The 16,651-nt window shown below is 39.9% G+C and overlaps 1 protein-coding gene across 1 annotated transcript in view; it reads right to left on the minus strand.

The window, feature by feature from the left end:
* The window catches only part of WNK3 (WNK lysine deficient protein kinase 3), a gene marked incomplete at its 5' end in the record, with an annotated part of 68,520 nt that overhangs the window by 15,968 nt on the left and 35,901 nt on the right, over positions 1-16,651 (minus strand). Inside the window, 7 exons of the mRNA XM_006771328.2 lie at positions 2,516-3,441; positions 4,057-4,194; positions 5,945-5,996; positions 6,078-6,233; positions 8,188-8,304; positions 10,812-10,959; positions 13,003-13,067. Of these exons, the coding sequence (XP_006771391.1) occupies positions 2,516-3,441; positions 4,057-4,194; positions 5,945-5,996; positions 6,078-6,233; positions 8,188-8,304; positions 10,812-10,959; positions 13,003-13,067 (1,602 nt within the window). The remainder of the gene's footprint in view (positions 1-2,515; positions 3,442-4,056; positions 4,195-5,944; positions 5,997-6,077; positions 6,234-8,187; positions 8,305-10,811; positions 10,960-13,002; positions 13,068-16,651) is intronic.

Here is a 16,651-nt window from a genome sequence, read left to right on the forward strand (position 1 = left end):
CCCTGAACCCCAGAAATCAATACAAATATAGTAAAAAAAAAAAATCAGGACTAAACTATTGAACCCTATGATTTAAACCAGGGGTCCTCAAACTTTTTAAACAGGGGGCAGGTTCACTGTCCCTCAGACCGTTGGAGGGCCGGAGTATAGTTTTTAAAAAAACCATGAACAAATTCCTATGCATACTGCACATATCTTATTTTGAAGTAAAAAAAACAAAACGGGAACAAATACAATATTTGTATTTGCATGTGGCCCACGGGCCGTTGTTTGAGGACCCCTGCTTTAAGCAAAAAACAAAACAAAACAAAAAACAAACCATAAAATAAATAAAAACAAACAAACAAAAAATAGCTGAATAGGACATTGGAAACAGCCTAAAAATTGAGAAATTATCCCAGTACAAAAAGCAAAGGGACAGAGATGAAAGCATGAAATGAAAAGTTAATTAATAAGAAAAACAGGAAATGAAATAAAACTCCCTATTTACAGATGATATGATCTTATATACTATATAGAAAATCCTAAATAATACACCCAAAGCTGTTAGAGCTAATAAACTCAGCAAACTTGTAGAATACAACACCCCCCCAAAACTCAGTTGTATTTCTATACACTAGCAATAAAAAAAATCTGAAAAGAAAATTAAGAAAACAATTCCATTTGTAATAACAACAAAGAATGAGAAGTGGTGCTGGAACTGGATGTCCACATACAAAATATTGAAGCTGGACCCTTCTCTAATACAATATACAAAAAATTAACTCAAAATGATCCTACCATATATAATTAATCAAGTGTGAAGTAAAATAAAGACATATTTGGAGATTAAAAAATTACTATTCCAACATGGTATTGTTTTCTTTGAAAAATGTGTTTCAGATATTCTAAAGTTCAGCCATTTAAACTATACAGTTTAGTGGGTTTTTAAAAACTGAATTTACTGTGCACCCATCACACACACACACACACACACACACACACACACACACACCTCATGCAACATATTTTAAAATATCAGTCATAGAAACATTTCAGGAGGGAGGAATTTTAAGACACCAGAATCAATGACAGGTAAGTTTGATCAAGATGCAGCAATGGACACTTAAAGGAAGCAAAAGAATCCATTTGATAGTAACACTTGGAACAGGGGTCCTCAAACTATGGCCCGCGGGCCACATGCAAATACAAATACTGTATTTGTTCCTGTTTTGTTTTTTTTTACTTCAAAATAAGATATGTGCAGTGTGCATAAGAATTCGTTCATAGTTTTTTTTAAACACAGTCCGGCCCTCCAACGGTCTGAGGGACAGTGAACTGGGCCCCTGTTTAAAAAGTTTGAGGACCCCTGACTTGGAAGAAGTCTCCTTCAAATAACAAAGTGTAAATGACAGAGAATTATATTTCATTTTTTATAGTTCTAATTACATTATATGATCATTAGATAACATTTATAATATAAATGCTGTTTATTGATTTCCAATTCTTTAAATCAAACTGTAGACAAAGTACAACCAAATTGAAAAAATAAAGTTGCAGATCAATATGTATATAGCACAATCCTATTTTTGTGAATGAAAATTGCAGTTATGTAAATAGATCTGTTTAAGCTCAAGTCAAGAAGGGTTAAGTACCCAAAGGACTTTTCCATGGATACAGACAATAGGGTGGTGAAGGCCTGGAGCAGTGGGGTGGGTGGTGGGTGGGAAGGAGTCAATGGGGGGGGGGCACATATGTAATATTTTCAACAATAATGATTTTTTTTAAAAAGAAGGGTTAAGTACCAAATAGTAGATAAACACCACATAATTATTACTTCCATGATTTAAAGAGACAGAAAAGGGAAATTAAATTGCTACGTTATGTAACTTAAAAAAGAAAGTCATGAGATTGTGGATGATTTTTACTTTCCTCATAAAGAAAAAATTCAAATAAATTAAAACCCACAAAACAAGATTACATTAATACCATAAAATTATTGAAAAGGAAACTAACAACAAACATTTTTAACTGTAAATCTAAAAGTAAGTTCTTCCTACCCACAAAATCAATAAATTAGTCCTGTTCTTGTTATTAATTCAAAACAGATTTGGCTTGCAAGTTCCTAACTAATTCACCAGAGGGCGCTCTTACCATAAATAGGCCTGCCATCTGTTGAGAAGCTCTGGACACCTGCAGGTAAGATGGTCTTCTGTAATACCTGTGCCCTCGGAATCTTGTGACACAGACAATTAATTACATTCTGAAGGATAGAACTTTAGCAAAGAATGTTTTGTCTGGCTGGTGTAGTTCAGTGGTTGAGCACTGACTTATGAACCAGGAAATCACGGTTCGATTGGTTCTCAGTAGGAGCTAAGCAGGAGGCAGCTGATCAATGATTCTCTCTCATCACTGAAGTTCCTATCTCTCTCTCCCACCCCCTTCCTCTCAGAAATCAATAAAAACATATATTTTTAAAGAATGCATTTTTTAAAAGCACAGGGATAAGGAATTATTTAGAAAGAATCATACTTACATGTAAACATAATTCGCTGGGTACAGAAGTAATCACATTCAGGTCCCTTTTGAACACTGACATGTTAGCAGGCTGACTGGCAGCCACATTGGACAGAACCTTAGAGCCTGTCTGCTGAAAACTGGGGGACTGTGCAGGACTGTCTTGAATTCCACAGTGACTGATGGCTATGACTGTATCTTCAGCACAGGAAGAAAATGGAGAATCTATGCTTTGGGTGTCCTTCTGGCTGTCAGGGTAGATGCTAGTCATGCTATGCTCCTGATAGAGCAAATTTCTTAGTTTTTCATCTAGAGTTTTAATTCGGTTATCTGCAAACTCCATTTTTGGAGGTCTTTCCCCATCTGATTCCAGGACAGTAGTAGGTAGGAGGGTAGACGGTTCAAGGCCGGGGGTCTGAGTGGGGATGACCTTCTTAGGAGAACTTGCTTCACTGTTCACTGTGGTTTTCTCTCCTTCTTGGGAAATAAACTCTGCATCCACAGTTGGCTGCTGCACTGATAAGGATTGAGGCCTCTGATCAGAAATAAATGCTGAAGTTTTAAGAGAGTTACCAGCAATCTGAGTTGACTCGCCAGAAGGTGCCGTAACTACATTAGCCTGAGTGGCAGCTTGGTGACAGGGAAGCACAGGTAGAAATGTTCCTGCTTGGCTGGTGGGTCCCTCACACTTAACTGGAACTGTACGAACTGAAGTAGCAGTGTAAGCGGAACTACTAACAACTGCTGCCATTCTCTGCCTGTCATCTTCCACTTGATAAAGTACAGCTGACTGCTTAGTTTCTACACTGGCACATTCAGAAATCTTCCCATCGACCACATCCTTGTGTTCTGACTGGGAGGTGAAAAGTGCATGCTGGCATGGGTTACTTTCTAGAGTGAGCAGTGTGTCCTGTGACATTTCCTTATTATTTGTTTTTCTTGGACCTGGAACAATAACAAAGAATGGATAAGCATGTATTGGTAAGCACAAAGCATGAACTACTACCCAAACTCAGAGGGGACAGGTAGATCAAGGGGCAAATGAGAACTTGTGTGAAAGTACTTTTGTAAAAAAGACTCGAAATACACAATTCTACCTGTGAAGGAAAAGAAAACCTCCCCCCCCCCATAAATATTAAATAAAAAATGGCTTAGGTTACACCCTGGTATTAACATCTTCCAAAATGATTATGAAAATTCTCATAAGCACAAAATAGCCATGATAACAAGTTAAAAATATGGTCCAGCCCTGGCCAGTGTGGCTCAGTTCATTGGACGTCATTCTGTGCACCGAAAGGTTGCAGGTTTGATTACTGGCCAGGGTACATGCCTGGGTTGCAGGCTTGATCCCCAGTAGGGGGCAATGCAGGAGGAAGCCAATCAATGATTCTCTCTCATCATTGATGTTTCTATCTCTTTCCCCTCTTCCTTCCTCTCTGAAACCCCTCTCCCTCTCTCTCTAAAAAGAAAATAAAAAAACCTTAAAAAAAGAGATACGGTCCATATTTCACACTCCTATCCTCCAAGTCTGGATAAAGTTGGCAGTGAATGAATGCTTACTAGAAAGTGGATATAGCCCAGGCACTGTAGATATGGACTGTTGAAGAGAAGGAGGAGATTGAGCCTCACGGTTTCTTATCGTTTGATTGATACAGAATCGCCACCGACCAACTGGGGATGACTGAGGAGCAGATTCATCTGTGGAAAATTTAATATGCTAAGCAACTGTCAGCATGTTTACCTTATTGACTAAGGAAACCGGGTTAAAACACCAATTTTTCTTGTACATCCATTTCCAACAACACTAGGATGCGTGCAATTTATGAGACCAGACCTCCTCCCCAATCCTGAAAAATACTCTAAAGAATTAAGAATAGCCCGGCCCTGCCCCAGCTGGTTTGGCACATTGGTTGAACCATGGGCCCTCAGACTGAAGGGTCCCGGGTTTGATTCCAGTCAAAGGCACATACCGCAGTTGCAGGCTAGATCCCCTGTCCTGGTGGGGGTGTGTGCTGGAGGCAACCAATTTGTCTCTTTCACATTGATGTTCTCTTTGTCTCTCCTCCCACCCATCCACTCTCTCAAAAGCAATGGAAAAATATTCTCGGGTGAGGATTAACAACAACAAAAAAAGAATAGCACAGCCGGTGTGGCTCAGTTGGTTGAGCTTCGTCCCATGCACCAAGAGGTCATTTCCCGGTCAGGGCACATGCCCGGGTTGAAAGCTCAATCCCCAGTAGTGGGTGAGCAGGATGCAGCTGATCGATGTTTCTCTATCATTTATAGTTCAATCTCCCTCTCCCTTCCTCTCTCTCTCAAATCAATAAAAACTTAAAAAATGTTTTAAAAAGAATTAAGCATAAGATGACTTTAGAGAAAGATTTTAGATTCTTCTGAAAGAAACATATCAATAGCAGTTAGAAGCCAGGCACTTTTTTTGGGAGGGGGTTAGGGGAGGAAGAAAGCACTTTTACCATTAAGGCCTACATTTCCTGTTCGGTATCCTGATTATGGTGCTTACAGAAATCTACACTGAATAGTACAGCTTCCAGGACTGTACACCAAAAGAAAAAAGTCAATTTTACTGTATGACAACTTAAAAAAAATAAGTAAAATAAGCCTTTGTAAACTTACTGAAATAAGTAATTCTCTATTAAACGTTACCCTAGTTTGCCAGCCAGAAATCTGTTCAGACTCCTGCTAATGAGAAAAAGTAGATAGAGAAGGACCCTGGCATTCCAACACAAATTGAATTTCAGGGTAATGGTATCTGGTTCCATGACTTGCACACCACCTGTTGCTTCTTCGTGTCGTTATAATTCCTTCAGAGGTCCTCATTTGTCTATGGATTTTCTCCCCCTCCCAGATACTCTAAATATACCCATGACCAGAGCTGAGAAGAATGGAGAGATAAAGTCGTCAGAGAAAACAGAGGACTCCCTTTTTAGTCCCTGGAAGTTTATCTGGTATCTGATTTACAAAAACTTAGTGATCAGAGCAAGGAGAAGCTTGTCACTAGAGGAATGAAATCATGGTATCAGTGACTATTAAAACACAAGGCAAACTTTGAACATAATGATTTTAGTTAAGAACGTTTCTGTACATCTCAAATTAGGGATGGGGTGGGACTTGGCAGTCAAGTTCAAATAATAAAGCCGTTAAAAATCATCACTACCATGACTGCTTTTCTGGTAGCATACCATACAGCAGCTCAGAAATAAATTAATCAGGTAAACAACCAACAATTGAAGGAAATTTGGAGAATGGTTTTACTTCTTATTCTATTTTCTTCTGGGCTATAAAATTCTTTCACAGTGTGGAAAATCCTACATTAACAACTTATCTAATTCCTTTACTGGCTAACATCTTTCTCAATGAAGATGTGTAAACTGAAGTCTCCAAATGTCGTTTCAAATGCCAAATGGTAAATTTTATTAAATATACTTACTGCTGGTTTGAGTGGATGCAGAATTTATCTGTGCTTGTTCAGATGACCCTGTCTGAATTAAAAATGAATAGGTAAATAAAGAAGTTCCTCATACATATCCCAGAAGACCTATTTGCTAAATAATTGTTCTTACTTGGCCACTGTTGGGTTCTACAGCGACAGAGTCAACTCCAGTGGCTCTTTCTGCAGCACAGTGGACATGTAGAATCTCCTGGGCTTGACCTACAATAGCCCTCAATTCTTCTACAAATTTTTCCTTCTCACTATCCAGCACAAAGTTATCTTCAACCTGTCCAAAAGTAAAAGTAAGTCTATTTATGAAAATGAATTCAGTGTCTTCAAAATTATAATTATGTCTATCAATGGTTACTACCCTAAAGAAAACTAAATTAAAATTATTTACATCCAAATGCCACAACAGAATTAACAAAGACCAGATATTAAATTATTAGTTTTATTTTGAGACCACTACCATTTGTCAGGTTGGCATTACCCACCAGAGAAGAAGCCAACATTTGAAAAACGATCTGGCATTCTATAAATTGATTGTCATTTGAAGGACATAACTGAGGCAATGGCCAGGAATATATCTCTAAAGAAAACTGGCAAAAACAAAAGCATTGTGTACTCTTCCTGCCACCCTAGCCCATTCCCATTTTTAAAAATACGTTTTTATTTCTATTTTTTTAAAATGTAATTTTATTGATTTCAGAAAGGAACGGAGAGGGAGAGAGAGATAGAAACATCAATAATAAGAGAGAATCATTGATCATGCCTCCTGTACATCCCCTTCTGGGGATCGAGCCTGCAACTGTGCATGTGCCTTGACCAGAATTGAACCCTGGCCTCCTGCTCCATTGAGCCACAACCAGCTGGGCTCATCTCCATTTTTAAAAAATGGAAAAATATGCCCTGGACAGTGTGACACAGTGGAGTGTCATTGCAAGCACTGAGAGGTTTCTGGTTTGATTCCTGGTCAGGGCACATGTCTGGGTTGCGTACAGGAGGCAGCTGATTAATGTTATGCCCTATTTCTCTCTTCTCCCTTCCTCTCTCTTTAATAATCAATAAACTATTCTTTTAAAAAATAATAAACAAACAAATAAACGGGAAAATACTAACTTAAGCCTAACAATTCAAGAAAAATATGAAAACTAAATGACATAATGAATATTACTTAAACACTGAAATATAACATGTTATAGCAGTAGCTAACACATCAAAAGTAACTGGTGAACTTTTATTTATTTATTTAAGCTGGGGACAGTGGAACAAGGAAGGGCTGGGGAAATGAGCCTAGACTGGGTTACTTAGGCTCACTAAGAAGTTAGAGAAAAGACGAACTTGGGGACAGGCTCAGGGTGTTTGCCTGGGATTAACTGCCACTGCCCATTGCTGCCCTGGTTGCAAACCTTGTGGGGCCCCTTAAAGTTCAGGAGATGCATGCCTGTGGGGAAAGAAGCTGGGGTGGGCAGGTGTTGTGTTCATAGGCATGCTCCTGGGAAGGAGAGCAAATCCTGGTGAACTTTATAAACTACTAGAGGCCCGGTGCAGGACATTCATGCACTGGGGGTGGGGAGGAGGCCCTCAGCCTGGCCTGTGCCCTCTCGCAGTCTAGGACCCCTTGGGGGATGTCCGTCTGCTGGGTTAGGCCCGCTCCCTGGCAGGTGGACATGCCTTGAGAGGTCCTTAGCACTGCTGCGGAGGCAGGAGAGGCTCCTGCCACCACCACTGCGCTCGCGAGCTGTGAGCCTGGCTTCTGGCTGAGCAATACGGCGGGAGCCTGTGGGAGCGCACTTACCAACAGGGGGCAGCTCCTGTGTTGAGCGTCTGCCCCCTAGTGGTCAGTGTGCATCATAGCGACCAGTCATTTGTCAATTTGCATAGTAGGGTTTTATTAAATAGGAGGATTGATGCTTAGGCCTCATCTCCAAAGACTCTGATTTAATTAAGGACCTAGGGAATTGTTTTTTAAAAAACCTCTTCAGGTCATTTTAACATGCAGCCTGGGATAAAGAACCACTGACCTAAAACATCTCTTAATGAAACACCTTCATATTTTGCAGATAAATAAACTGAAACCAGAGGAGGTGCACTGGTTTCCTCTTAATCATAACCAATTTAGATCTGCACAAATTTTAAAAACAGTATCCTAAGAAAAAGATGACTCTGAATAAATGGGGGAAGAGATACAGGGGAAAAAGAACACTGAAAGGAGAATCATTTGGTTTTATTGTACTTACCATATAGTCTGCAATATCCTCGGGTGCATCACCATCAACATCAAACTTGAAGGTGACCATCTTGTTATTGTGTGTCTCCAGCTGACACTCTACCATGTTGTCTCCAGAGGTTGACACCTGGGTTTAAACATTTCACCACCAGATTAAGAATCAATCATTGTCGGAAGAATCAACATAGTTAAAATGACTATCTTACCCGGAGCAATATACAGATTTAATGTGATCTCCATCAAAATGCCAATGGCATTTAAAAAAAATTATATATATATATATTGCTAATACTAACCCGAGAGAAACACTGATGTGAGAGAGACTCATTGATTGGCAGCCATTTAAAATATGTCATTAGAAATTAATGAGGCCGGCTGGTGTGCCTCAGTGGTTGAATGTCAACCCATGAACAGGAGGTCAAGGTTCCATTCCAGGTCAGGGCAATTGAACCTAGGTATCCATTGAACCAAACTGGCTAGGGCAAAAAATAATTATATATTTTAAAAGATTTTAAAATTGATTTTGAGAGAGGAAGAGAAACATCAATTTGAGAAGGGACATCGATGAGATGTTTCCTGTACACCCCCTACAGAGGATCAAGCCCACAACTATGGCATGCCCTGATCGGGAATTGAACCAGTGACCTCTTGGTTCATGGGTCGACACTCAACCACTGACCCACCCTGGCCAGGTGGAAACCGAACTTTTATAACAAGGCAAAAACAAGTTATAATAGTCAGTATCACTATCTGCAATGCAAAGACCTAAATTTGGTCATTGATTTCCAAAATTCTCTTTAAAAAAATATTTTTTCATTGATTTCAGAGAGGAAGAGAGAGGGAGAGAGAGATAGAAATATCAATGATGAGAGAGAATCATTGATTGGCTGCCTCCTGCACACATCTTCCTGGAGATCGAACCTGCAACCCGGGCATGTGCCCTGACCAGGAATAGAACCATGACTTCCTGGTTCATAGATCGATGTTCATCACTGAGCAATGTTGGCACTGCTAATGAAAATGTAAACTGGTCCAACATGTTGCTAAAACAGTGATCTAGCAACATGTAATCTTCATAATGTTTGACCCACTAATTCTACTTCTAGGAATCTAACACAAGGAAAAAAAATCAGGGATATGTACAAAGGTTTGTGGTTCAAGGGTGTTTGCTGCAAAGACAGAGATGGAGAGAGACAAACAGAAAGAAACAACCTAAATGAAAAAAAAACAGAATGCATGATTAAAATTATTTTATCTCTATACAAGGAACTATCCAAGGCAGCCATTTTATTATTTTATTTTTATTTTTATGAAATATATTTCTTTATTGGTTTAAGAGAGGAAGGGAGAGAGAAAGAGAAACATCAATGGTGAGAGAGAATCATTGATCGGCTGCCTCCTGCATGGACCCTACTGAGGATCGAGCCCACAACCCAGGAATGTGCCCTTGGCCAGAATTGAACCTGGAATTCCTGGTTCATAGGTTGATGCTCAACTACTGAGCCACACTGGCTGGGCTGGACTATGGGTTATTAAGGCTATTTCTAGTCTGGCCCGTTGTGACTCAGTGGTTGAATGTCAACCCATGAACAGGAGGTCAAGGTTCCATTCCAGGTCAGGGCACATGCCTGAGTTGCAGACTCGATCCCCAGTAGGTGGTGTGCAGGAGGGAGCCGATCAATGATTCTCTCTCATCATTGATGTTTCTACTTTCTGTCCCTCTCCCTTCCTCCCTGAAATCAATAAAAATACATTTAAAACTCTTAAAGTTTGGGGTACAGACACAATTGGTTCTGAAAAAAATTAAAATGTATTTAATGACACAGTAAAGTATATATAATATACTACATTTTTTAAAAGGCAGGATATAAAATTATATATAAGGTTTAGCTTCCATCCAAAACTTGTACTATATTGATTAGAGGTATGGGGTTTACAGTTTGATCTGGCTTCAGATCTGACTATGGCTTGCTAGTCGAATGACCTTGGGCAAATTACTATAGCTCTCTAGTTCTCATTTGTAAAGATAAGTATACTACCACATATCATACAAGATTATCAAAGGATTAAATGATAAAACAAATATATAACATTAAGGGTGTCTACCACAGAACAGTTAAATACATTTTCACTATTACTGGTACTATTACAATTTTAATGTAAAAGATGATACATACATACAGAATAAAACAGATGAAACAAACTAAAACATTACAGGTATTATATCTGAGAGTACAAGGGATTTTTAAAAAACATATTATTATTGATTTCAGAGAGGAAGGGAGAGGGAGAGAGAGATAGAAACATCCATGATGAGAGAGAATCATTGATCGGCTGTCTCCTGCACGCCCCACGCTGGGAATTGAGCCCCCAACTGGAATCGAATCCGGGACTCTTCACTCCACAGGCCGATGCTCTAGCCACTGAGCCAAACCAGCTAGGGCAGTACAAGTGATTTTTATTTTCCTTATATTTCCTATGTTTAACAATTAATACATAATACTCTTATCATTAAAAACTTTTAATGAAGGAAAAGTTAGAGTCTCACAATACCCTACTTGCACAGTAACATTGCCCCTCCCTGACTCCCCAGACCTCTATGTGCACTTAGCCCATCCATGTTCACACACTGACCTGCAGGACAGTAAGCTGGAACTTGGTCCCCTTCTCTGGTCGAGGACAGGACACTCTTCTCTGTTTGATCCGATCCTGTTTGCCATTTCCACTTGGGTTATCAGGGGTGTTGTTGTTTTCCTTCATGGCTGCCATATCATGCTGCAAACTAGTAATTAAAAATATAGAAGCAACTTCTATTCAATTTCTCAGAATAGACATTCTTCTGTGATTCTCAAAACCCAATATTTAACTCCAATCAGACTTACCAAATAAACTTTCTTCATGGCTAGAATCATTTCATCCTGATATTAAAATTCTAAGAAAACCTCCCAATTTAAAATCATAAATAATGAGTTATGGAAAATAAATAAGTAGTACAATATCTTTTAAAAAGTTATGACTTTACAATCCTGTGAATGTACTAAAAGCAATTGAACTGTATACTTTAAATGGGTAAGTTTTAAAAAAATATATTTTTGATTCCTGAGAGGGAGAGAGAGATGGAAATATCAATCATGAGAGAGAATCATTGATTGGCTGCCTCCTACATGTCCCCTACTGGGGATTGAGTCTGCAACCCGGGCATATGCCCTGACCAGGAATTGAACCGTGACCTCCTAGTTCATAGGTTGATGCTCAACCACTGAGCCAAGCCAGATGGGTTATCCCAGGATATTCGTTTCTATTGGTTTTTAGAGAGTGGAAGGTAGGGATGGGGGGAGAAGAGAGAGAGAGGGAGAGGGGATGAGGAGGAGAGGGAGAGAAAGAGAGAGATATCCATGTGAGAGACATACATTGATTTGTTGGGGCCAGGGATGGAACCTGCAACCCAGGTAAGTGCCCTTGACCAGGAAACGAACCGGAGAACCGTGTGCAGGTTGATGCTCCAACCACTGAATCACACTAGCCAGGGCTGCAGAGTTACTTTAAAAAACTAGTATATGTTTTGGGACAAGAGGACAGAAACTTAATTCTCCCTGCATCTCCCCTCAAAGTACAACTAAAAAATTTGGAAATAATACAGTAGACAATCACAGGACTTCCTGTGGGCCTTCCCAGAATTTAAGGAAAAAGACTACAACTTGCTATCTACCTACCCAGTGACACAAGGCCATCCACGTTTAGTGTTTCTTAACTCAAAGCCTAAAGGCAAAGGCAGCCCAAGTCCAGTGGTCTCCTGACCCCCAACCCGGCAGCAGAAAGTGGTTCAGGTAAGCCCTTTCCTCCCCCTGATGACACTTGTGGCCAAACCACCAGTAGCATGTGACCTAGAGATCTGGCCTGGGACAGCAGGCCTAGAGAGTACTCCCAATTCTTCCACCCAGAGGTGGGGCCAGGAATGGCAGGTGATCCAAGGAGACCAGAATCACTCTCCAAGCACTGTGAAAACTAAGTGGTCTTCAGAACAGGGTGACTGCCTGATCAACTACAATATTTAAGTAGGGTCCAGAGTCCCTGACAAAATATCCAAAAGGTCCAGGAGACAAATGAAAATTCCCTGTCATACCAAAAACCTGGAAAAATCACACTTTGAATGTGGAAAGACAGTCAACAGATACCAACACCAGAATGAATAAGAAATTGGAAGTAACTGACAAGGATTTTAAAGCAGCCATCATCAAAACGATTCAATAAGTAATTACAAATACTCTTGAAGCACATTTAAAAAATTGAAAAATCTCATTAAAAATAGAAGATATTAAAAAAGAACCAAATGAAAATTATAGAACTATAAGTACTATGACAAAAAAACAATGCATTGGAATGGGCATAATAGCAGAATGAATAGGACAAAGGAAAGAATCAATGAACTTGAAAAAAGAGTAATAGGAATTAGCCAATCTGAATAACACGAAGTAAAACATTAATTTACAACTACCAAATAATAGCACAATTATATATATATCATTATAATTTATTTCTTTAGAAAATTTACTCTAAATTATATTATTTTCTTTATTAATTCTTCTAAGCTTTTCTCAGAAACAGAAATGTTATAATGAGAACAAGAAAATGGTCAATAATTTCACAATATATATGAGCTTCATTAAAATAAAAAAGTAAAAAACTATACCTACTATTTTTATTGAACATACACATAAATTCAAGAACACAAAATCTTCAGTCATGATACAACAGGCCCCTAATGAATGAAAATACTTCAACATACCCTTATCATTTCCATGGTAATAAATTTGAAGATACTCACCTTCTAACTAAATCTGGTTTTAGAAGCACTGCTTGTTGTTCAGCTGCAGCTGGTTGGGATACAGGCTGTAAACAGTATAGAAATAAAACTTGTTATGATAATAGCAAACTTCAGGCTAAAGATGAAATTTGGTATTATTTCAGAAAACATACATGTTACATTTCATATTTTGGTTAAATTCAATATCCAGGAAGAACATCTACACTTTTGTATGTTTACCTCAAAAATTTTAAATATATTTTTATTTATTTCAGAGAAGAAGGGAGATAGAGACAGACATAGAAACATCAATGATGAGAAAGAATCATCAACTGGCTGCCTCCTGCACACCCCCTACAGAGGAATGAGCCTGAAACCAGGGCATGTTCCTTTACCAGGAATTGAACCGTGACCTCCTAGTTCACAGGTTGATGCTCAACCACTGAGCCATGCTGGTCGAGTCAGAATATGTATTTTTTATAGTTAACAAAAAAAAGGATTGATTGCTCTAAGGAAGAGATGGAGAGAGAGAAACATCAAGCTTTAAGAAAGAGATGGAGAGAGAGAAACATCAATTTATTGTTCCACTTATTTATGTACTAGAGGTCCGCGGCATGAATTCGTGCACCAGTGGGGTCCCTTGGCCTGGCCTGCAGGATCGGGCCGAAACCGGCTCTCTGACAACCCCTTTGGGGGCCCGGATTGTGAGAGGTTGCATGCCAGGCCAAGGGACCCCACCAGGGAACAATTGGGGCCGGGGAGGGGCAGCGGGAGGGCTTCAGGGTATGTCTAGCCGGTCTTTGCTCAGTCCCGATAGGCCAGACCCCAGCAGCAAGCTAACCTACTGGTCAGAGCGTCTGCCCCCTCGTGGTCAGTGCACATCATAGTGAGCGGTTGAGAAGCCTTAGCATAGCATTATCATATTATGCTTTGACTGGCTGAACAGATGACCGAATGACTGGACACTTAGCATATTAAGCTTTTATTATATAGGATTCATTGGTTGATTCTTATATGTGCCCTGACCAGGGAGGGACCAAACCCACAACTATCGTACTGGACAACTCTCTAACCAACTGGACTACCTGGCCAGGGCAGAACAAAATATTCTTGTAGAAAAAAAAGAAAAGGTTGCAATCTGATATTTTTTTTCCTACCCAAATTATATTTCATGTATGAATGTAAGTGAAAGGTAAGTTTCACATACCCAAAGGATCAAAAATAGCACACCAAATTAACCTTGAAAAATTACACAAACCCATTTTCCTAACTACAGAGGCACTTAGCAAAATTTAAGAATCCAGGGTAATTAAGTTGTGGTATAAAAACTGGTTCTAGCCGAGGCTGGTTTGGCTCAGTGGATAGAGGGTCAGCCTGCGGACTGAAGGGTCCCGGGTTTGATTCTGGGCAAGGGCATGCGCCTGGGTTGCGGGCACATCCCCAGTGGGGGATGTGCAGGAGGCAGGTGATAGATGTTTCTCTCTCATCGATGTTTCTAACTCTTTGTCTCTCTCCTTTCCTCTCTGTAAAAAAAAAAATCAATAAAATATATTTTTAAAAAAACAAACCGAAAAAACCTGGTTCTATTTATTAACACTAGCAATCAGTATTAAGTCCAAATTATTAAAACTGCATTTCAAAATTGGCTGTACACATAAAAACTAAAAATGTGAAATGTACAGTATCTTTTTGCCCCCAAAATATATTTTATTATTTTTTTAAAAATATATTTTATTTGATTTCACAGAGGGAGAGAGAGAGAGAGAGAGAGAGAGAGAGAGAGAACCGGAATCGAAACCGGGACCCTTCCCGCAGGCCTATGCTCAAGCCACTGAGCCAAACCGGTCAGGGCCAATGTACAATATCTTTATATCTATATCTATAAAAACAGGAAATACGCAAATTATAGGATATCGTAACAGGTTAAGACCCAACAGGGAGAGATTGAGCATGTGAGGCCCTCAGCGGGAGACGGAGACAGAGAAAGGAGGGCCAGGCCCCGGAGCCCGAGCGGACAAAGACGAGCGGACACAGACAAGGGCAGGGGGCTGGCCTGCAGCCTCCGTGGCCGAGTGCAGGCCAGGAGAGGAGACGTGGGTCCGCCTACCGCGGCAGCAGCGTGGCTCCCTTCTGGCTCCTGAAGACTCGCTTCTGCCTCCGCTTCTGCCTCCGCTCCTGCCTCCCGTGGAAGCCACATGGCTCTCCGCGGCACGCTGCTGTTCCCGCCGGCTCCTGCGCAAGCGGAACCGGAAGCGCAGAACCGGAAGCAGAAGCAGCGGGTGGCCTAGGATATCGCCGCTGAGCTACTAGTGATAAAATAAAAAATACCTTTCATACTATCCCCTGAAAACAACAGTTTGCCTTTATCTTAAATACCTTATATAGTAGTAGTAACCCGCAAGTAATCATTCTCTTATCTCATTCCACCAATTTTCCAAATTGAAGATTTCAACTGTGCTATTTTATAGGCTGGTTCCTTCCTGGAGAATGAGATCAACCAGAAAGGTCCCCATTCTTTCAACATACTCCATGCTTTACCTAATTTACATTCAAAGGGGGAGAAGGCTGAATAATGTCCCGGTAAATCAATCCAAATGACTAATGTCCTTGGACATTATGAAACTATGCAAAGCAGTGTGTGCCTTTTGCGAACATTTTTTTTGACAATGTTCAGGGAACACACCCCACTACTTAGACCAATTTCCCTTCAATTACAGTAATTTCACATAAAACCACTATTGTGCTAAATAGCATTTTTACATAAATGGTTTAATACCCTGAAAGCCAGAATCACGCTTTCTAAAGAAACCAGTCATAACTTTCTCAATTTTTACACAAAGATTTTCATTTAATGGAATTAACTACTTTATAGAGGAAGTTACAGTGAAAATGAAATGAGGTTGCCGAAACCGGTTTGGCTCAGTGGATAGAGCGTCGGCCTGCGGACTGAAAGGTCCCCGGTTCGATTCCGGTCAAGGGCATGTACCTGGGTTGCGCTCACTTCCCCAGTGGGGGATGTGCGGGAGGCAGCTGATCGATGTTTCTCTCTCATCGATGTTTCTAACTCTCTATCTCTATCTCTCTCCTTTCCTCTCTGTAATAAATGAATAAAATATATTAAAAAAAAAAAAAGAAAATGAAATGAGGTGGCTTGCTTGGTCCTCAGTGTCAGTTCACTAACTGTAAGATTTACTTTGCTAGAATGCTTCAGAAAAATGATCTCATTATATTAAAACCTTCTTTATCAGAATAAATTTGATTGTTTTAATCATATTCACACACAGTAAGCCCACAGATGTTTCTCAATAAACTGAACTTGCAGATTCTTTGGCCAATTGATATCAGCATTATATATATCAACAAAACGAAGTCTATTCTTCATATAGTTTCTGTACTGTCTTAAAAACAGTAGAAGAGCCCTGGCTGGTTTTGCTCAGTGGATAGAGCGTCGGCCTGAGGACTTAAAGGTCCAGGGTTCGATTACAGTCTAGGGTACATACCTAAGTTGCAGGCTTGATCCCCAGCCCTAGTCGGGGTGCATGCAGGAGGCAACCAAACGATGCGTCTCTCTCATCACTGATGTTTGTATCTCTCTCTCCCTCTCCCTTTCTCTCTGAAATCAATATATTAAAAAAAATAAACAGAAGAATAGAAACATAAGCAGAGACAA

Source organism: Myotis davidii, unplaced genomic scaffold (assembly GCF_000327345.1).
Source record: "Myotis davidii unplaced genomic scaffold, ASM32734v1 scaffold2663, whole genome shotgun sequence".
NCBI classification, from domain to species: domain Eukaryota; kingdom Metazoa; phylum Chordata; class Mammalia; order Chiroptera; family Vespertilionidae; genus Myotis; species Myotis davidii.